Source organism: Carcharodon carcharias, chromosome 9 (assembly GCF_017639515.1).
Source record: "Carcharodon carcharias isolate sCarCar2 chromosome 9, sCarCar2.pri, whole genome shotgun sequence".
Taxonomy (NCBI): domain Eukaryota; kingdom Metazoa; phylum Chordata; class Chondrichthyes; order Lamniformes; family Lamnidae; genus Carcharodon; species Carcharodon carcharias.
The window spans coordinates 130,782,676-130,805,443 of NC_054475.1; the positions used below are offsets into that span (position 1 = coordinate 130,782,676).

Consider the following 22,768-nt stretch of genomic DNA (forward strand, 5'->3'; position numbering starts at 1 on the left):
TTGATATGATCCACCAGTCATTGGTATGTACGCCCAACATACCTGGTATTGGCACTGGCACTGAAATTCATATACATCACTCATTTGTGTGGTAGAAAGGTCATCTTTGTGGCTTGACAACAACATCCTGTTAGTGGATAACACCACTTACACTACCACTGTATAATAGCAGTCTGAAACAGCTAACTTAACCTGTTGCTCAAATTTTTGAGGTAATTTACCCTTCCAGGGTAGTTTGAGGTAGACCAGCATTTTTCATGCCTAATGCATGATGCACAGCGAGCAATTATCAGATCTGAACAGCGGTCTGACCTACATATATTCCTGCAGGATAGCTTTGCTGTGCCCTATTTTGGCATCAAGGTGAGCAAATGTTTTGGGCCCTATTTATGAGGTTGTTGATAAGGAAGCTGTAACTGTAGGAATCCCAATGTGTATATTGACCAGTGAAGGGAGGCTTGCGATAGACAGCAGTTGAGAATCCATTAATGGATTTCTCAACTAGCACGTCAAGTAACGGGAACTCGTTAGACTGTTCCATTACAAAGGTGAATTTGACAAGGGATGGAGCGCATTAAGGTAAGGGAACTCTTTCATACAGCTGCAGATTCAAACATAGTAAATGTAGCATCCATGTATCGGAAATATGCAGAGGGTATGAAGGGTTCTCAAAATTCCCACATTTTTTATATCATCAAGAAGGATATGACTTTTGGACTTTTATGGCAGAGGAGCCGACTGCTGAGTTAAGTGTAGGGCCCTGCATACAGGAGGCAGCCCATGAAGGCCTTGGACTGGACATGTCTGGGCTTGTTGAGTGCAGTGTGCATTGTTGCCTGAAAATCAGACAACGAGAGGAGACAGAATACGCATTCTTCCCTTTAACACAATCAACCCAGAGAAAGATTTCATCTTACACGAAACTAAAGCCCATCAAAATCTTGCATAAATAATCGCTACTAACTACTAAGGCAGGAAGGCAACAATTCAATGCAATTATGCGAACCCATCAATACTCCACATATACAATGACTTACAGTTCAAGACTAGTTACAGGGACAGGAAGACAACGATAAAAATCACGCGAGCCCATTAAAAACGAAACAACAATCACCTAGGGAAGCCCAGCAAAATCAGACAAAGAACTAACCTTGATTTGGATTGAGATAAGAAATTCGAAAAACAGTATAATTGGGCCAGCAGTTACAAAGGAGAGTGGGCAAATCTGAAGGGTGAGCAGTTTTTGGAGCGGTTGAAGCCGAGTTTAAGCAGGGAGCTGAGCCAAGCAGAGGAAGGAGATCTGGAGGTTTGCAGGCCCGCAGGCAACATCACGGTGAGGGGCAAGGGGTGGCAGGCTCAACCAAAGACAACAAGGCCACAACCGCAGCCCACCACGAAGATCAACCACCCACAATCGCGCCCTCCACCCAACTGAAGAACCTTCGCAGATTCCACAGACCAGGACCACGTGGGGACGGCAGGCCCCAGAGGACACAAAGAGCGTACCCCAAAACTGCAACCAGATTATTTAGCTGGATTGCAAACTGTCAAGGAACCCTGGGTTGGTGAGCATGATCCCTGACCTCGCCTAGTTCAATTTAGTTAGGTTTTGGGGTGGGACAAGGGTAAGGGGGATTAGTAGCGTGATTTTCCCTCATTATGCCATTTTTAACTGTGTATTTTGTAGGTCTGTATAATCTCAGTGTAAGTCTAATGTTATACGTTCATTTGTGACTTCAATAAACCCAGTTTTTTTCTTGCACCAAAACCAATTGTCTGCTGCACTTTATCACAACCCCCAAATAAGTCCAAGGTCTAGAACCCAGGGAGTGGGAGTGATTCGGACCGCTCAGAAATCAGAGGTGCAGCTGACACACACCACCACCCCCTACAGGTAGGAGGTTAGGAGTCATTACATGGAAAACACGTTTCTCATGGAAACCGATGAAAATGTTGGCGAGGGATAGGCCTAGAGGAGAACCCACAGCAACACCATCTATTTGGGCGTACATGGTGTCCTTAAAGATGAACTCAGCTGCGCGATTTTTCCAGGTATATCCCCCAACCACAGTCATGATTCTCTTTCACCCCCAGGTAAAGGAGCAAATCTGTAGAAGTTTCAAGTTCTGATTTCACAGGAACATCATCAATGGGGGCTCACACTTGCTCCTGTGAAGACCCTCACTGGGTACAATATTGTCCACTGAAACTCTGGATTTTTTACTCAGCTAAAGCAGTGGGAGTTCCTGAAATAGAGTGCCCGCACCTGGCTTTGCCCGTGTGCCACCATTTCACTTGTAAGGGACACATAGTAGCTCCTCCTCTGATAAGGTTAACTGGAAACCCCTGAAAGAGCAGAGACCTAGTACAACCAGGCCTCCACAATTTTTCAGGGGAACTCCAATGCATATTACAAACTTTTTTTTTCAACTTTAATGTTCTATGCTGACTGGGTTTTATTTTCATTGTGGAACTGAGATCATAGGGCCAAGGCCCTCAGTGCAGGACAGAAAGAAGTAATTTCATTGTGAATTCAAACAGAGTTTTAAAGCCTGTGCATTGTAGTAGGAAAGGTTGCAGATAATTCAGGCTTTGCAAAAGTGTAAAATGGGTGAAAATGCAAAACTATTCCCATTCGCCAGCGCACCAAAATTATCAACGCTGGAGGAGGTGGAAAATTGCACAGTTTAGGGATCCTGGAAGGAACGAATTAGAGCAGTAGGCTGTGAATGTCTTAAATTTAACACAGTAAATGATGCAGGGAAGAGAAATAGTTCTAGGCAGCTGCATTCTTGGCTGATTTCTTTCCCTTTGAGAGTTGCAGAGTTTAATCATGATGCCCCTAGCTCCACCCAACTGAAATTACTGAAATCAATGCAACAGACTGATAAATTTGCCAACTAAGTTATTAAAATGCCAGGAACTTCATTTAAAATAAGAAAGATTTCAGAGACATTTTGAACCTGAAGTAATATTTATTAAAATGACCTGTACATTTGAGCAGATTTAAGGAAAAAATATAATTTTTAATACAAGACATAATATTTTAAAAATTCCCATACAAATGTTTCTCATTGGACACAATTTCGCAGGAATACAATATGTACAATTGGCAAAAAAACTCACACAAGTTAAAATACCTGAGATCAAAATACTCTTAATATTAAATAGAATCTGTGCCATTATAGGTCCCTACAGGTCTTCCAATCCATAAGCATTCAATTACACACATTCCTCCTCAATACAGAGAGCACAGGTAACATCTATTAATATGACATACAAGAACTCGTGTTGCACAAATGCATTCTTCGTGTCTGTTTCTTCTCCCCTTCATGAGAATACAAAATTGTAATAATAATAATGGAGCTAAACAAATTGTGGGTACACTTTCCACATCTTTCCAACCATTAATAGTAATGAATGGAAAGTCATGCAAAGTGCACCTTTTTTCCAAATATACTCTCCTGGCGGGTGAGGTTCTCTGTCTAGAGCACAATTCTGTATAGTTAGCCCTAAAATGTAAGTGAAATAACATACATTCCAATATCCCTGCACACAACGCTCTTCGTGTTTCTTCTTCACGATACAAGAAATAATTGGTGATTTCCGAGGTCACTGAAGGGAGGTTGGAATACAAGGAATCAGAAACTGAGAAAAGTTCATTCTGCCATTAAGACCAATGCTTTTGCAAACCTTATAAAACCTCTTGTCATGAACTATCTGTCCCAGCCATTCCATCTCCTGAAGAAAAGATCTATATAAGTACTTTCTGATTCCCAAATGTAAATCAGTCAGAACTCCAGAATATTTAACAATTTATCCAATATCATATATCCTTTATAATTGCTTTTCTTGGCTTGACATTTCAACAATTCTAGCAGTTTGCAAACCATTGTTATGCTCCTTCACATTTGATTAAAGGATGAAAGTATATATTTTGAGATGCAGTCCAGACTCTACCAAGGGGCGCACTAGTGAATTAGCCATGCATCACTTCTATTCATGAAGAGAAAAAATAGTTATTGTTGCTGGTTACTCTCAAATGCACATGGGTTGTAGATCTTTTATACATCATATTGTGATGTATTGTTTTGTTATTTTTCTCCCTTCCTACATCCTGCCTCTTCCAGCCACATTCAGTAGTTCACCTGATCCTCCTAAAGTGCTGAGCTTCATCTACCTTTCAATCCAGATTAATTTATCTTCAGTGTACTCAAAATTTCAACCCTATCTATCTCGAGGCGTGTTTGGTCATCTACTGGCTCGCAGACGCAGCACAAGAGTGAGAGAATTTAGGAATTGCTATAAAAGTATCATCCAAGTCTTCTGACACAACAAAGCTGGGTCACTAGTCATTTTTCTTCTACCCTTAGTGATTGACCATATTCAGCTTAAAAATAACATACTTACTTGCAACAGAACTAAACCACATCGAAATCAAAAGTTGATCTTTAAAGGGTAGATTATTTTTTCCACCTGCAGTGAGAAGCATGTCCTTAGCCCCTACCAGCCAGAAGAAAGGAATGAGGGTTTGGTTGTGATTCAATGGATGAAATCAGGACAACTAGAATGGACTGAATTAAAAATAAATCTTCCCAATGATGAGAGAACCTAAGGGATAGAGCGCAATTATAACTTGTAGCTGCCTACTCACTGAAAGAATGCATGATACTTTGCAGGTTCGTAGCCAAGCAAGAAGTCTTCTGCTAACAATTTCAGATCGGCCAAAGTTGTTACTATAGCAATAGGAAGGACACAGTGATAAAATCAAAGATGACAGGAATCCATTATCCATCCACAATCTATACTGTTGTGTTTCCTGTCATAGAATTTTAAGTTTATGCTCTTTACATAATGACCAGACATTTCAAATGCTCTGTGAAGTATTTATCTTTAAAGGCTATGATCCAATCTCATATCTGGCACCAACTTTATTCTTATGATCAGCCAAATAAAAATTTCATAGCCATGGAAGTGGAAGAAATGTAAAGATTAAATGTGTAATGGCGGCAATGCAAAAGATAAAACAGATAAAAAGATAAATTGAAGATTTCGGGGGGAGGGGCGGTGGAGTCTAGTTTTCCTTTCTCATTTAAAAATTGAAACATGAAGCTGTTTCACATGTAGTTCAGTAACATTCAAATGTAAGAGTCTATTCAAATTCTAGAATGAAAAATCGCTTGTAGCCTTTAAAAAGGTAGTATGGTAATGATCTATTAAATGAGGTTTTCTAACAGAGGGTCTGACTTTTGCTGCTTCAGAGAGGTCACCTGCTAGCTAAGGTAAAGCTTCTTTTCACCCGCCTCCTGCAGCAAGACCTGTTCTTGTTCACAAGGCCCCATTGATTCTGAAATTAGGTCCCTCCAGGCAAAAAGAAGTGAGCTACATAATACAGAGATATAAATCTCAGTCATATACACCAAAGCCAATAGAATTTAAAGATCAAGAAAATTCATTGCTATTGGCTAATCTGCAGCAATATGTTTGTAACATTAAAGATAAACTGAATAGACTAATGTAACAATTAGCAGTTATGCTGAATGTTGGCATTACAACCAAATTATCACTCCACCCTGCCACAGACTGGATATTTCATTAGTTTTTAATAAGACTAATAGGTGTTGCCAAAGCCAAGTGACTACTCTAAACCATAGCAACAGGTAATCGCAAGCAGCACTAAGCTACACACCACACATTTTATACATACATATAATGCTTTCACAAATTATGGCATCTTACCTCTTTTAGTACACACTTTCCAGCAGCAACATTAGTCTGAAATCAAAGCACCAAGTAATCCCAGTGCAATGCATTTAATTATCTGAAAATGCATCAAACTAATGCAACAGAAAATGGTGAATAAAACTCTAACATGAACCAATGGATGATTTATAATTAAATGTGTTGACTTGTTTGCAGATTAAAGTTTTTCTGTGTGTTTTAAACTGCAGCATTTAAAACAAATCAAAAGTACTCCATGGTGGGATTATTTAAATCTATCAAATTGTATTTTTATTAAATAAAAATCGAGGATTGTAACCAGGGTAGCCAGTGGTAAAAATAACCAATAATACTCACAGGCTGTGGGATTAGAAATCCAATCCTATCAATCAGATACATCTACCTCTTCCCTTTGTATAGTATTAATATGACTCAAGCAAAACAAAAGTAATAGAAAAACTGATGTATCTTAGGGTTAAAATCAAGGAAAATAACACTAAAGGTTTAGATTGGGACTGTGAGACTGCTAAACCCAACTCCATGGGACACATGGAAGTACCTTCCCATTAAAGGTGCAGGGTGGGATGGCCTATTCAGACTGGTTAAAACAAAATAAAACTAAGATAATTAAAATAGCAAATTCAAAACAGAGAACTAAAGTTGGGTGAAATCAGAACAAAAGTTCCATCTACGCTGTCCAGTAATGGAAGACATCCAGTGTATGAGTCAACAACAGATATTCCACTGCTGTAAAAAAAAAATGGGGCACATCTACAGTTGTCAACTCTGGTTGGATATGATCCTGGAGGTTTCATCACATGACCTCCTACCTCAAACTACCTCCCACTATACTCCAGCCGCACAGACCATCTAAGGTCAATTGGAAAGGAAACAAACTATGCCATCCAGTTGAATTCATCTTGATTGTTAGTGAAACAATCTACCCCCTATTCCCAGCTCCAATGCTTTTATTACTAATAAATGAAAGTGTTCAAAGAAAATATTTTTTTAAAATTTTGTTTAGTTACTTTCTTTTTGGGTTGCTTGCAACAATGTTCCAGAGATCAGTCTTCAATTCCTGGCGACTCCAGGAGGCTGACATCCTAGGTACATGCTCTGTGTGGTGGGAGCCCCCCTCCCCTGGACACACAGCTCCACTTGGATCACTATTTATCCACAGAAGGATTCCCCAATCTCAGTAACAGGGGCAGAAATTTGATGCAACATAATTCAGTTAACCAGCCACAGAAACCTGTGTTGCCATCCTGTGACCAGAGTGTTTTGTAGCCTTAGGAGACTGAGTTCCAAAGAAAGGTTCGAGTAACTAAATTTATTTTCATTGGAGAAAAAAGGCCAAGGGGACACATACACCATTTCAAAATAATTAAAGGCTTCAATAATTATTAATAATTCAATAATAGCTTAAGCTATTTAACTTGGTCGATGTGCAAAGCTTCAAAGGACATATCCAAAATTCACAAGCTCCAATTAAGGTTAGAGTTTAGACAAAGCATTTCTACCCACAGGATTATTGCCATGTGGAAGAGACTCCCAGAGAAGGTAATTGATTTGGGCTTAAGTGATGCCTTTGAAAGAGTGAGCTTGGCTGATGTCTGATGAAAAAGAGGAATGAGGGTATTATTGAGATATTAACACACAGCTTGATTTTATTTTCAGGGGAGGGAGGTAAAGGTTAATTTAGGAAAGCACAAAATGGCTGGGATGAGACATCTCACATGGACCCCAGTAGATGGGAGCTTGATTGGCCCAGCAGTCTTTTCTCTCAGCAAATTTCTCGTGTTCTTTTGCAGATCACGTTCTGTGAATCTAGCCATCTCTAATTAAGGACATAAGTTTATCTGTCAGCGATGGGTCAAAGTTTTGTTGTACGTGCATGGAATGTTTCTAGTATTTTTACCATTATTTGAGTTTTCATCAGGATTAAATCCATAAAATCCCTCAAAACAGTGTCCAAGCCCCTGCAGTGGTGAAACGGATGTACACATCAATTCTCCCACAACACAAGCTTAAGGGCTCTGCAGACACCAGGCATTGATCCAAAGAGGGAAAGGGGAAAGAACACCATTGGAGATCCCATTGCATTTGGTTTCAGAATCACTATGGCCAGGTTTATAGCGTATCATTTGCCTGCCTCTGTATTGTACAGGCAATGTGCAGAGAGAACAGGTAAAAGGAAACAGAATATGTACAAAAATCTACATACATGCTATATATGTACAAGTACACAGAGGACTATATCTTGGTACCCTATACACCTTGGATGTGCAACATAATAAGTTAATGCAGTACTCCACAGAAATGTGTGCAGAATCTTATTCAAAAATACGGTTAAACAGAATAACCTCACAAGGTCTCTTGCCACAGAAAACACCTATTAGCTGGTCAGTCAGTATCAGCCCACTCTCAACTTTCCAAACACATCATTCCATTTCAGGTCAGCCATCAATTCCCACACACTCTCATCAACAGCCCCCAGCACTTCCCCATACACAGTAAACACTTGTCTGAAAGTTAACATTCCATACCCCTCTCAAATTTCCTTATTCCATTGTTTAAGGGCCTTCACCCCGAATTCCAAAGCATTTCCATGCATTTATCTTTTTTACTAGTTAAAAAGTTGCTGGGAATATCACCATGAACAGATTTACAGTCAGATCAGTAAAGTTTTAACAACTTGAGCACAAACTAAGATAGTCTCTTTCTTTGTCACAGTTGCATGGGTGCAAGAATATTACAGCAGTTAAAGGATTAGAGCCACATAAACAGGCAATAAAATTAAAACCACTGGACAGAGGAACAATTTATTTTAGGCATCTCACCCAACCCATCATTACCTTACTGGCAAAATCTATCAATATAAGATTATATAACGATCACTTAAAGGTCCCTCTATGAGCCAGATGTCAGGAAGGATTTCTTTATTGAAAAGATGGTTGCAGCCAGGGTACTGGATACATTAAAAGGTCATTTGGATATATTAGAGGAAGACAAAAAGGGTGGTATACTGTAAGTATAATACCAAATGGGCTGAAGAGCCTTCTTCATCTGAACCTATCTTGTGATGTATCTTGTTTGGCTGGGGTAGTTAGAAGACTGATTATCATTTAATGATGGTTGCCAACAGGGCACACTCATATAAGACATCTTTTTCCTGCTTGCAGTTTCAATTCATTTCAGATTTTGGTCTCTAGTCCCCGTGGGTTTGATGGCAGAAAGGAGTCCCGTATCCTAGCAACCTCTACTGCACATAGGTAGCCGGAGACCTTGTTGTACCATTCTGGAGTCCGGCCCCTAAGATAAAAAAAGAAATAGAAACACGAGAAAAGTCAACAAGACGAAAAAACTATTTATCCCATCAGTACCCTAACTCTCCCATTGTAATGCTCAGCTTCATTTCAAACATCTCTAATGTTTCTGCCACTGCTACTCCAATCAGCAGATTATTCTAAAAGGTTTGAGTGAAGGACCATCTCAATATCGGTTTTAAAATTGGTGTGCACTAATTTCGATATGTCTTCAGGTTCTACTTACCTGACTTGCTTAGAAGTAATATTACACTCCATTAATATTTCTATTATATGATACAATTCCCATTAACCTCCCTCTTTGTAGAACACAGCGCTTTAAATAATCCAAGATTTATTTAGGAGCATCTCACCTACAAAAAGCCCAGCTGTCAGGGAATGCTTTATATGAAGATCAGAACTTGGGAATAGAGCTGCTTTGAAAGAAATGCCATGTAGATTAGTTTGTAACTAACCACTCTTTAATAGAAAAAGATATATAAGATATATTCTTGGATTTCCCTGTCATATACACAGAAGATGGGGGCCAGGAAGGGGGAAGCTTGGAAGGATAGGGTGGGTTGTTATTGATTTAACCCTCTTCCCAAAAGAATCAAGTCAGTATCTACAAAGGAAGGCACACAGTCATGCAGAAAAAGGTTTAAAATGGATTTTAATACACTTACATAGAAATAAAGTGGTTGCATTTCTGCAGGACTTCTCCCAATTGTCTGCTGTAACTGCAGGATCTGTAGAAACCTCAGAAGCGGAATGAATACTACTTACACCATTCCCCCCAGGGTTTCCATAGATATTCTGCTGCAGTGATATTGAACAATAAGGAGAACCCCAGCAAAAATTCAACTCAAAAATACTATTCACAGGAGGGATCTGAATGGCAATCACAGAACATGTTGCATAATCCAAGGTGTGTACACTGGACATTCTAAGAACTTTTTCAGTGGTAGTCTTTACAGTTCTTGGCACTGTTAAGAATCCAACTATTCACCACCTTCTAATAAATATATGGATTTACACAATTGCTCTGTATTTTATCCTTGGGCACAAGGTGACACAGTGGGCTAGTCTTTGTACTCTGAGCTTGAGTCCTATTTGATGTCAGTAAAGGTCTAACATGAAATGAGTCTCAGCTGTCTCAAGTGAGAAAAAAATATATCACATTGGAGCCAAAGGGCTCCTCTTCTGAGAGTGAGACACATTGTCAGATCAGAGAAGAAGCTGCTTTATTTGGCACCTGATTAAGGTTACATTTGACTAGGAAATGTTTGATGCCATTCCAGCTTGCTCCATTTTCCAACACTAACATACAGCATCCTAATGGGCACAAAATCCAAAGAGAAAAGTTTTTTTTAAAAAAACACGTTTCATTATTTAATTCAAGACTAGACTTTGAGGTTTTCAATTATCACAATAGTTGTTATAGAGGGGGCATCTTTCACCCTGTCTAGTAATCTAGATGAGAACTCCTGAAACTTAGCCAACTGATGTACTTGGATCTGACTGAAGGGTGACCCCAGTGCCTGAGCATTACCCCAGTCATCAGGCCAGCTCTCTCTCCCTTACTGTTCACATTCCTGTGATTCATGCAGAATCACACTTTAATCACAGAGTCCGTGGGTGGGGGTGAGAGCAAGAGTGAAAGACATGAAACACATACCTCAGGTCAGTCCTGGAGATATATGTGAGTCGGGACCGGCCTGAGCCACAAGCCTCAACCAGGTATTGCGAGTTCAGGACGACAGCTCTCACACCTCCTTCCAGGTGCACGGACTCATGTTCAACAGAAACTGCCACAAGAATGCACGATTCCTTCAGTAAATCAGTCCGCCATGTCCTAGAACAGAAGCAAAACAATTACATTGATACAGTGAATTGGACACTGGACTTTCAACCTTAAAAACTCAGCACAGACTAAAGGCACAAAGTATACTGTGCTTGTTGATGGTAAAGGGACTATACAAATTAAGTTTGGTGCTTAGCGTAAATTTGTACAAGGCACCAAACAATGGGCTGAATGTTACGTCCTCCCAGTGGGTGTGCTTCCTGTGCGAAGGGGGCACATAAAATGTGGGGTGGGCACCCATCCCACCACTTTCCCACCCATCCCTGAGCTCACCCCCATAATACAGGGGGGCAGGCAGGTGTCGAAATTGGCAGCCCTCCCGCCATATTTAAATGAACTATTAAGGGTCAATTGGGCTTGTTATCAAACCAAATGACCCCAATAATACGCTGCTCATGCCATAAAACATTTGGTATGGGCAGCAGAGCGGGAGTGGGCAGCCTGATTTTTCACCTTAGCTGTTCAAAGGATGGGAAGGAAGGTGGGGGTTGCTCTTTGGGGGCTACCCTTTGCTGCTTGCGGGTCAGACCCCTTATGTTGAACCCCTCCCCACTTCCTTCCTATCTGTTCCCTTCCTTAAATCCAACCCTCCCTCCCCACTACCCCTCTCTCTAAGCTACCCAAATCTTCCCAGCCCAAGATACTGAACTTACCTGCGCCAGGGATCCAAGGCCTTGGGATCTTTTCTTCTCCGGTAGTCCAAGCAATGGCCATGGATCCCTTCCTGGCGCTGCTGGGACTGATGGAGGGCGGGACTTCTGCCCCAAGTCTCACTCGGCCCTCATTAGTCCATCCCACAGCGCTTTATGGCCGCAGGGCAAGTTGGCTCTGCAACAACATGGTTTCCAGGGTGGTCGGCGTGTCATCCGCCCCACCCCCCATATTATGCAGCCCAATATGTACTCACAGGTAGAAATCATTAGATAAGCAAGAGTCAGGCACATTGCACTTGCACCCTGAGTGTGTGTGGACTGAGTCAACAGCAGTTGGAATAATTATTGGCAAAATGCATGTGCACTTCAATTTGTTATTGCAGGCAGGCAATCAATTTACAGAGGACTGCAATGTCTCAGAATATACATTCAGTTTATTTAGTAACTGGATAATTTTTTCGGTACTAGTAGATATCCATTGGATAAATGAGAGATACAAGGGGCAGATTTTCATGTTCCTCCACTGAACATATTGAATTCCCTGGAGACGCAGCCAGGGAGGAGTGAATGTTAAATTAAGTCTGCCTGATATTCCAATCACTATCAGGACATTTGGGAGGAGCTGGCCAGAATTGACTGGGAGATGAGCCTAGCAGGAAAGACAGTGGAACAGCAATGGCAGGAGTTTCTGGGAATAATTTGGGAGACACAGCAAAAATTCATCCCTAGGAAGAAGAAGCATTCTATAGGGAGGACGAGGCAACCATGGCTGACAAGGGAAGTCAGGGACAGCATAAAAGCTAAAGAGAAAGCATACAATGCGGCGAAGAGCAGTGGGAAGCCTACAAAGACCAACAGAGGACAACTAAAAAAGAAATAAGGAGGGAGAAGATTAAATATGAGGGTAAACTAGCTGGTAATATAAAAGAAGATTGCAAGAGTTTTTTTTAAGATATATAAAGGGTATGAGAGAGGCAAAAGTGGACATTGGGCCGCTGGAAAATGACGCTGGAGAAGTAGTAGTGGGGAACAAAGAAATGGCGGAGGAACTGAATAGGTACTTTGCGTCAGTCTTCACAGTGGACACGAGTAACATCCCTAAAGTTCAAGAGAGTCGGGGGGCAGAGGTGAGTATGGTGGCCATTACCAAGGAGAACGTGCTAGGAAAACTGAAAAGGTCTGAAGGTGGATAAATCACCTGGACCAGATGGATTACACCCCAGAGTTCTGAAGGAGATAGCTGAAGAGATAGTGGAGGCGTTAGTGGTGACCTTTCAGGAAACACTGGAGTCAGGGAGGGACCTAGAGGACTGAAAAATCGCTAATGTAACCCCCCTGTTTAAGAAGGGAGTGAGGCATAAGACAGGAAATTACAGGCCAATTAGCCTGATTTTGGTCGTTGGTAAGATTTCAGAGTCCATTATTAAGGATGAGATTTCAGAATACTTGGAAGTGCATGGTAAAATCAGGCAAAGTCAGCATGGTTTCATCAAGGGGAGGTCATGCCTGATAAATCTGTTAGAATTCTTTGAGGAGGTAATGAGTAGGTTAGACAAAGGAGAGCCAATGGATGTTATCTACCTGGACTTCCAGAAGGCCTTTGACAAGGTGCCGCACAGGACGTTGCTCATTAAGATAAGAGCCCATGGCGTTAGAGGCAAGGTACTAGTATGGATAGAAGATTGGCTGTCTGGCAGGAGGCAGAGAGTGGGGATAAGGGTGTCCTTCTCAGGATGCCGGCCGGTGACTAGTGGAGTTCCACGGGGGTCAGTGTTGGGACCACAACTTTTCACTTTATACATTAATGATCTAGATGAAGGAACTGAGGGCGTTCTAGCTAAGTTTGCAGATGATACAAAGATAGGTGGATGGACAAGTAGTATTGAGGAGGCGGGGAGGCTGCAGAAGGTTTTGGACAGGTTAGGAGAATGGGCAAAGAAGTGGCAGATGGAATACAACATGGGGGAAAGTGTGAAGTCATACACTTTGATAGGAAGAATAGAGGCATAGACTATTTTTTTAAATGGGGAGAGAAATGGGGAGTGCAAAGGGACTTGGGAGTCCTAGTCCAAGATTCTCTTAAGGTTCACTTGCAGGTTGAGTCAGTAGTTAGGAAGGCAAATGCAGTGTTGGCAGTTATTTCGAGAGGACTAGAATATAAAAGCAGGGATGTGCTGCTAAGGCTTTATAAGGCTCTGGTCAGACCACATTTAGAATATTGTGAGCAATTTTGGGCCCCGTATCTCAGGAAGGATGTTCTGGCCCTGGAGAGGGTCCAGAGGAGGTTCACGAGAACCATCCCAGGAATGAAAGGCTTAACATATGAGGAACATTTGAGGACTCTGGGTCTATACTCGATGGAGTTTAGAAGCATGAGGGGGATTCTGATTGAAACTTACAGAATACTGAAAGGCCTGAATAGAGTGGATGTGGGGAAGATGTTTCCATTAGTAGGAGAGACTAGGACCCGAGGGCACAGCCTCAGGGTAAAGGGAGAACAGAGATGAGGAGAAACTTCTTTAGCCAGAGAGTGGTGAATCTATGGAATTCTTTGCCACAGAAGGCTGTGGAGGCCAGGTCATTGAGTGTATTTAAGACCAAGATGGATAGGTTCTTGATTGGTAAGGGGATCAAAGGTCACGGGGAGAAGGTGGGAAAATGGGGTTGAGAAACTTATCAGCCATGATTGAATGGCGGAGCAGACTCGATGGGCCAAATGGCCTAATTTCTGCTCCTATGTCTTATGGTCTTATTTGGGTATTCTCTTTTATAATGTGACATACTCAGCAATCCAAAATAATCTCATACAGAAACAACAATGTCTGCAGAATGGTTCTTCAGAATCAGTAAGAATGGTATTTCAGAAAGTACAAACAGGAGTGAATGAGATGTGGCATTTATTGTTGAGAAGTAAAGAGATCGCTGGAAATAGACATCTGGGAACAAGTATAGCAAGAAAGGAGAAAAGTGGTGTATCCCTTCCCTTCACTCCACCCCCACTAGAGCTATCTGTACCTTGCTGGCCCTGCTTTCTACCCATAAGTTGCACATTCCCTAGATAATGTCACCACCTTCAACACCTCTTTGTCCTTTTGTCTATCTCCAGCTATCACTGGCCCTCTCCCCAGCTCTACCCTCTCCCCACCCCCCTTAAACCAGCTTATATTTCATCTCTTTTCTATTTTTACTTAGTTCTGTTGAAAAGTCATATGGCCTTGAAACGTTAACTGCGTTCCTCTCCACAGATGCTGCCAGACCTGCTGGGTTTTTCCAGGTATTTTTAATTTTGTTGTGGATTTCCAGCATCCGCAGTTTTTTGCTTTTATCTAAGAAAAGGAGATTGGTGGGGGGAGTGGGGAGGGAGCACAGCAGAAATATCAGAGGATTTGAGGGACGAGAGTAGGGATGAAAGCGAGGTGTTGAAATGTTGTGGAGTAGAATGAGGAATTGAAATGGTATATTTTTGAGGTTGAAGTGGGTCCAAAATGGAGTCACAGCACCCAGGAAAGGAGACAGCAGGAGATGAAGTGGCTATTTTTAGCACTGATGTTTGAACTCTAATTTTTGTGACAGAAATGGGGCTGAAGAGTGAACAGCAGGGTGAAATCAGAACCAAGCATGAAGCTGGAGTGAAAGAATGAGTGGGACATGGGCCAATCCATTTTTTTCGGCGGGGTGTGGGTGGGTGGGAGGGGCCTAGGGGCAGGAACCTGAGGCCAAAAGAAGACCAAAAGCAAAGTCGAGATTAGGAGCAGAGGTAAAATTACTTCTGAAAATATTACTGTCAGGCACGGTTTGAGGCACAAGCAGTTTTACATTTTTAAAAAATTGTGATCAGCAATTGAATTGTACGTGAGATCCAAATATAGTCAGAGTGGGCCAGAGGCCAATAATTTGAGGTTTCAGCCCACCCAACTAACTTGGCATTGAGCCCAGCAAGTGTCTATGGTCAAACATGTTTAAAATGTTTAGATGGGCTCTTATGATAGAATCATAAATTATTGAAAGAGGCCATTCAGACCATCATGTATGTGCCAGCTTTGAAAGAGTTCTGCAATTAGTCCCACTCAGCTGCTATTTCCCACAGTCCTGCAATTTTTTCCACTTAAAGGAGAACCTGATCCCTGTTTTAAATTTACTGTTGAATCTTGTCCCACTACCCATTCAGATCATAATACAGTGGGCTGGATTTTATGGGCCACTGTGGTCCCCTGCCCCCTCAGATAAAAAGTCGGTGGGGAGGCTGCCCACAGAAAGAACAGCTGCCCTTCTGTCATTTGGGTGAAGGCAGGATTTCCACCCAACCACAAGAAGTCCCACCTCAAAGACCTGCTGACCAATCAGAAGGCTGGCAGCGCTATAGCCCCAACAGCACCAGGTGGGAATGGTGGCCACTACTGGCAATACAGGCAATCCCCAGTGGAGATTGACACTGGAGCCAGACACCAAGGTAAGTGAGGGGGATCGCGGCAGGATCAGGTTGCCCTTTATCGACGCCTGCATAGCTAAAGCTGCCAGGCCACCCACTTGGTATAGATCTCCTCCTGCTGTGCGTAAAATAGCAGGAGGAGTGGGATGAGGCCCTTATGTGGCCATTAGTTGACCACTTAAGAGCCTTAATAGGGTCAAGGACAGACAGGCTGCCCCATGCCTCCAGTGGCCCCTGTAAAATTTCATATAGGTTGGGAGTGTGCAGGTAGGAGGTAGGAAGGCTATGTGCTGGATTTTATAAGACCCTGCCAGTGGGGATGCAAAAAATCCAGCCCAGTATTTTTATCTGCACTTGGGGGCTAACCACTTGGAGAGGCGGCAAGAAATGGTCACAGCTGAAGATGAATGTGTGCAGCAGTGTAAAGGAACAGATGGTTTCAAGCATCAGAAATATTTTCCTGACTCTGTTGAGTAGTAAAATCTACTGATGTAGACCCCAACAATCCATTAAACCAGAATTGATTCCTGATCCTGCCAGTTTTAGCAGCATTATGCATATCCTAGATTCGGGGCAGGACTTTTCAAATGGTGGTGTTTCCCACCCCACCACGCAAAAAGAGGTGAGGCCAGAGGATTAGAGGTTTTGATGGAGATGCCAGGAATGGAGGGAACACCCACAGTGGGCAGACCATGGCGGGAGGAGGCCTCATGTGGAGATTAGGAGGCCCTTGATGGAGGCATTCCCAATTTCCACTCAAGACCTGAGCTGGCTAACCTGCCAGGTTCTCCCGCCACACCTTCCCACCTCAAAATTGAAGCTCGGTCAGCAGCGGCCCTTAGGTGGCTCTTAATTGTCCATGTAAAGGCCTCAACTGGGGTGAGGGCTAGCAGGCCTGCTTAGGCCCCGCCTGCCCCATGTAAACTTGTGGATAGGTCGGGGAGGCAGGAGGGTGGCGGGCTTGCCGGCCTGGAAATTTTACAGGCCTACTCACCTGCAAACCTGCTGGTGTGGGACCCTATGATTCTGCCCATGGTTTATATTCCCTTGAATTTAGAAGGCTAAGGAGTGGCAGCTTAACTGAAGTGTGATTTAAAAACCTCAGGACCACCACTGATCCTATGGAAAGGAAGTGTTGTAGCTGATAACTGGAGTCCTATGAAAAACCTGAAGCAGTTACAGTTTAATCTTGTGTTCTCTATGAGCAAATTAAGCTGTAAAGTTAAAGGTTCATTCAAACTAACATTATTCAAGACCATTTAAAACAATTGCTTTTGAGTGATTATTTGAACACTCAATCTGGTGTTCATAGAAAATCTTTCAGGCAGCCGCTGCATTGTTAGGGACATATTGATTTATATTCAGTGGGGGCCATAGCCTCTCATTGCTGTGTGTTAGTGACATCATAAACATACTTGTGAAGATTTTCTCTGGTCACGCGGTCCATTAAAATCATGTGCTCAATAAGAAAATACTGAGCAGAGGAAATCATTTGCATAGCATGTTTGGCCTCGGTCGCCAATTCTAATTACTCTCATTCAAAATTAAATATCTGCAAAGATGTACAAACTGCCCTTTCTGGCTATTGAACTCATTGCTAACTATTCATTCCCACAAAAATAGTCAGTGAACCTAAAACATTTCAACAGTTTACTCAACCATTTCCTGTGATGTAGATCTTACATATATGCTGGGAAAGAAACACCAACTACTATAGTTGCTTCAGCTTTTTGTACATGATTTCACAGTTAAAATTGTATTTAATTATTTGATATATAATGTTCAGATGAGGGGTTTCCTCAAGGTTCCTCAACATGGTCGATCAGAAATCAGTAGAAGTAATGAATTACAATACAATGCTACTGGCATGGGCACATTATCATGCACTGTTGCTGACCCAGTAACTGATCTTACCTCAGGACAACAAAGTCTCGCCTAGGATGCGGTGCCATGCTGTCCAGAACATAATGGCAGATTTCCATATTTTTATCCAAATTTTCCACAACATTTCCTATCAACATATCATCATCCCAGAGGTGGCGTTCTCTTAGCAGACGATTTAACACGGTGTTTGGGGGCACTTCTACCTCAGTTGTCACTTTCCATAAACGTATGGGATGTCCGTCACCAACCTACCAGTACAGAGAAGAACAAAAACAAATGTTACCGGTGTTGCACTAAGACCTTTTCTCTCTTGTCAGAAACATCTCATCAGAGATTATGGAAAAATAGGGAATTTCATAAAATATCCTTGCAGAAAATAACATCTGCCAAATTTGCTGGATCATTTCTATTTGGGAACTAGTGTTCAACCCCAATCCCTAGCCTAATTCCAGGGTTTATGGAACTTTCCCGCTCTATTAATGCTTAGCTGACTCTCCATTGCACCAGCTCATGCAATAGTGAAAACTTTTCTCTAATGCACTAGTACAAGACAACTCCAGATGGAAGACATCAACCACATAGCTTTGCCAATTGCTAAATTTGTTGTGGTGGCTGAAGACAGGCAAGCACAACCACAAGCAACTATGTTACCAATGATTCTCATCCTTAACCATTCCAGTCACAGTCACATAATGATTCAGTGGAATATTTTAACCTATGATACCAATGGGATAGTTCTGCTTGGTTGAAGTAAGACCGACAATCCTTTTCCAGCCTAATTATCAATAGTGGCAGAGAAAATTCTGGATTCTTATGTAGACAATATCTGTAAACCATTTTGTTTTGGTATAATCCATGATTTTATCTGGTGTTATACATCCTAAATAAAACAGTTGCTGCGATCATACAATGTCTGGCCAGACAGATTGCCAAGATGTATATAAAAAAAAACTGGAAGTTGTTTAAATACTCTTTTATAAAATAGAATTATCCAGTAAGTAACAAATACCGAACACATTATTATCTGTTAAACAGACTGGAGCTTTTAGTGATTTCCTTTTTTCTACGAGTTTCTATATTAATCACTTGTCCCAAAGTTCTGTTGTTGGTTGAGACAGTTATATAGTCATCAGAATCTTCCCCCAAAAATCCAGCGATTAGAAATCCTTATGACCAGGAGTTAAAGAAGCTGCTCAATATTTAGCCATCGGGACAGCTGAAATAACTGTCAGAGTAGCCCCTGTGAGCAAGAGGGAAAAAAATAATCATCCAGGTTTACTACTGAAGTTGGTAAACGTAATGTTGAGAGACACAAAGATTGAGTACAACCATGACCCTCCCCCTCAACTGAATGCCTTACATTTTTATTTGTTGGAGGGATATGAGCATCGCTGGCAAAGTCAGCATTTACTGCCTATTCCTTATTGCCCTCGAAAAGGCGCTGACACACAATCTGGTGAAGCATCTGAATGCTTTTGGCACCTAAGCAATTGTACTCCAGTATGAGTTTTGCTCTTCAGAACAGAAAGGGTAAAATGGAGTAAAAAAAGACTGAAAGTTAGCAAGATCTAGATGATTAAAACAGCTGGTGCCATATTTTACTGCAGTAGAAGCATAGTATTCTAATTTGTGGCACAGGGAAGTTGGTATCCTCTGCAGGAAGGGAAAATTAGAGATTAATGCAATGTGGATGACCCAGATATATCTCAGCCAGTTTGGAGTGGCATTGATGAAGGCCCAGGAGCTACTTGCACAACTTCTCAATCAAGTTTGGGAGACCAGAGGGGAGAAGAACAGAGAAAAGTTTGCAATCCTAGCACTTAGTTCCAAATTGTAGAGATTGGACAAAACCAAAAATTACACATTAAATTAACAGTAGCATGCAATTTTTATTCTGTGGAAAGCAAGAAACAGTTTTAGAGCTGCAATATTCATACCAAATTTTAAGAAAGTAAATCTAGTGTGCTTGTATTCTCAGAACAGTACTACAGATGGTAAACATGCAAAATAAAGTTACACATGCATATGTATGTGTATATATTATGATGCCATGATTGAAGTGTATATGAATGATCTACTTTGTTTGTTTGCAGATTGTCCACTCCAGTCTGAATAGAGGAACCATTTGACAAACAAAATTTGGCCAGAAGTTTAACCTTGAAGAAGGATTCATTGGCCATTTGTAATATGGCAATTCATTTCAAGAGCCTCAACTTGTGAAAGTTCATCCAATACCTTCTTGTAAGAAAGTTCTGTGTTCACGGGTCCTACAGTGCTGGTCCAGCCTTTAAATTTCTCACCGACCTCCCTTAGCAGGTCCTGGATCGTGCCCTCCATGTAGTTCATATAGTCCTTAACCCTGCCTTCATGATGTCTCCTGAAGTCTTCCATGGGCAGAGGATGAGCATCAGCTGCAATATAGGAGTTTCGGGACTGCGCCATTATATCATGCGGAATCTGGCAAAAAAAAGAATTATGCAAAGCTTTCAAATTTCAGATCCACTCTCGGTATTTTCTCAGCTACAACGGTGCTGATCTCTCTTGTAAGTCCTCCAATTGTCTTATATTCAGGAGTGTGCCCATACTCTCCAATATCTAACTATACAATAGCATAATTCTGTTTCTTATCAGGGAATTGTGTCTCTCACACACACATACCTACATATAAACCATCATATACACTTCTTCAATCTTTACAAAGGCAGCTGAAACACTTAGTGCTTTACAACTCTTTAAAGTGCTTTATTTTACAGATAGCAAGTGAGCTCACAGAGTAACAGGTAACCATATCAGGGCCTTAATTCCAATGCAACATGAACTGAAAGGCAGCTCTGAGCTTCGCATTTCCTTCTTCCTGATTCTTTCCCCTCATCAACCCTCATTAAAGGGATTCTTCCCCCCTTCATCAAGCACTCACTGTTTGTCATGGATGATGCTTTTGCTTCACTCCTTAGGATGGAAGAATCATTGGAGGAAGAGGAACAGCACCAACAGGAGCCTAAGGAACCAGGACAGGCAGCAGGTGAACCTTTTGGAACAGTGCAGGCAAGGGGTGCTGCTCATAACGGGCCTTACCCAGGCCATGTAAATGCACTGACACAGTCATTACTAATATCACACATTGCAATTTTAACCTTTTCATCACCCTCCATTACTACTAATAGCCAAGTGCTGTTGAAAAATATCTAAGTATGAGCCTCAAAATTTTCTTTTTTATTACTTAATCTTTCATGGGATTTGGGCATCACTGGCAAGGCCAGAAAATGTTACCAATCCCTAATTTCCCTTGAACTGAGTGACCTGCTAGGCCATTATATAGGGCAGTTAAGAGTCAACCACATTGCTGTGGGTCTGGAGTCACATGTAGGCCAGACGAGGTAAGGACAACAGATTTCCTTCTCTAAAAGACATTAGTGAACCAGATGAGTTTTTATAACAATTGATGATAGTATCATGGCCTCCATTACTGAGACAAACTTTATACTCCAGATATTATTAATTGAATTTAAGTTCCACCAGCTGCCAGGGATTAGAACACCTGTCCCCAAAGCAATAGCCTGGCTTCAGAATTACTAGTTCAATGACATTACCACTACACCATCATCTCCCCCTTGATAGTACCTGGAAAAGTTTCTTGCACTCTGCAATCATGTGACCCAATCCCTCAGTTGCTGCCAGATTCTCATTGAGGTCCCTCTGATCAGGCTTGCTCAGTACACCCCTCCTTCGCATCACCCTGCAAATAAAGCCAGGTAAAATGTGACATCAAAAAACCCAGGCAGAGTTACATAACACATGCAAGCACATAAGTAGACATCACTGTTACTATGATGCAAACTGTTGACATGTGGTACCACATTAATCAGCTGGACAGATATAATATTGAGCTACAACACAAATCTTCCACATTTCATCAGTATCCATATCAGTTATGCAATGGAGATGAAGGTTGGCTCTCTTTGATGGAGTTTTTAGTTCTACAGTGGTGCAGATGTCATTTTTTGCCTCTTAGCATTCCAAAATGCTAATGCTGTGATGTTGCTTATTGTTTTCTAAATCAGTAGGAAGACATCCTTTTAAGGCATCCTTATTAAGAAAAGTGGCTGAATAGTTTCCACCTCCACTGCCTCAGATGAATATTGGGCATCTTCTGGTAAGACAGAGTGCTGAAAATGAAAGTACATCAGCATGCAGGGATCTACAGCATGTTTGCTCTTAGCGGCAACTCCACTGACTAGGAATGGATGAAAGCTGCATCCCCAAAGGCATGCTGCATGACGAGGTTGCCATTGGCATGGAACCAACAGGCTGCCCACGACTGCAAGCGAGACTTCAGTTTGACTGAGACTGGAGCCGATGCATGGGAAGTCCTCGCTGCTGAGCGGAGTGCCTAGAGACAAGCAGTCAAGAAGAGCTTGGAAAAAGCAGAGGCCAAAATGTCCAGACGGTGGAAATGTGGGCCTGTTGGAAAGAAAAAGCATCAGCTAACCTGGGGACAATGCTATTCATCTGTGCCAGCTGCGGAAGGGACTGCCACTCACGAATCAACCTCCACAGTCACTACAGATAATGTTCAATACAGAAGAGACATACATCCTGGGCACAGTCCATTGTCCCACAATATGGACAGATACCAGCATAAGGCATGGGAGGGAAGTTAGTTTTTAGGTTAATCTGCAATGGTCCAATGATGATCCTTGGGCTTGTACCCAGAAATCTGCTTACGTTCTCCTTTTTTTGGTCTGACTTTTTTCAATCTTTTTCCTCTCTTCCTTCTGACTTCTCCACATCATCCTGTTTCTTTTTTATCAGGTGAAATTGGAACTAAATTGGGAGGGTGATTTAAATTCAACCCAGACAAGGAAAAATAAGATTTCCTCCCTCTGAAAGATAACTAGGTGTAAATTGATGC

At 41.8% G+C, this 22,768-nt stretch overlaps 1 protein-coding gene across 1 annotated transcript in view; it reads right to left on the bottom strand.

The window, feature by feature from the left end:
* Positions 1–2,955: 2,955 nt before the first annotated feature.
* The window catches only part of stard8 (StAR-related lipid transfer (START) domain containing 8), a 108,899-nt gene continuing 89,086 nt past the window's right edge, over positions 2,956–22,768 (bottom strand). The window contains exons 10-14 of the mRNA XM_041195250.1: positions 21,478–21,592; positions 20,092–20,313; positions 17,887–18,104; positions 10,705–10,881; positions 2,956–9,033 (exon numbers count right to left, since the gene is read on the bottom strand). Of these exons, the coding sequence (XP_041051184.1) occupies positions 8,916–9,033; positions 10,705–10,881; positions 17,887–18,104; positions 20,092–20,313; positions 21,478–21,592 (850 nt within the window). The 3' untranslated portion in view covers positions 2,956–8,915. The remainder of the gene's footprint in view (positions 9,034–10,704; positions 10,882–17,886; positions 18,105–20,091; positions 20,314–21,477; positions 21,593–22,768) is intronic.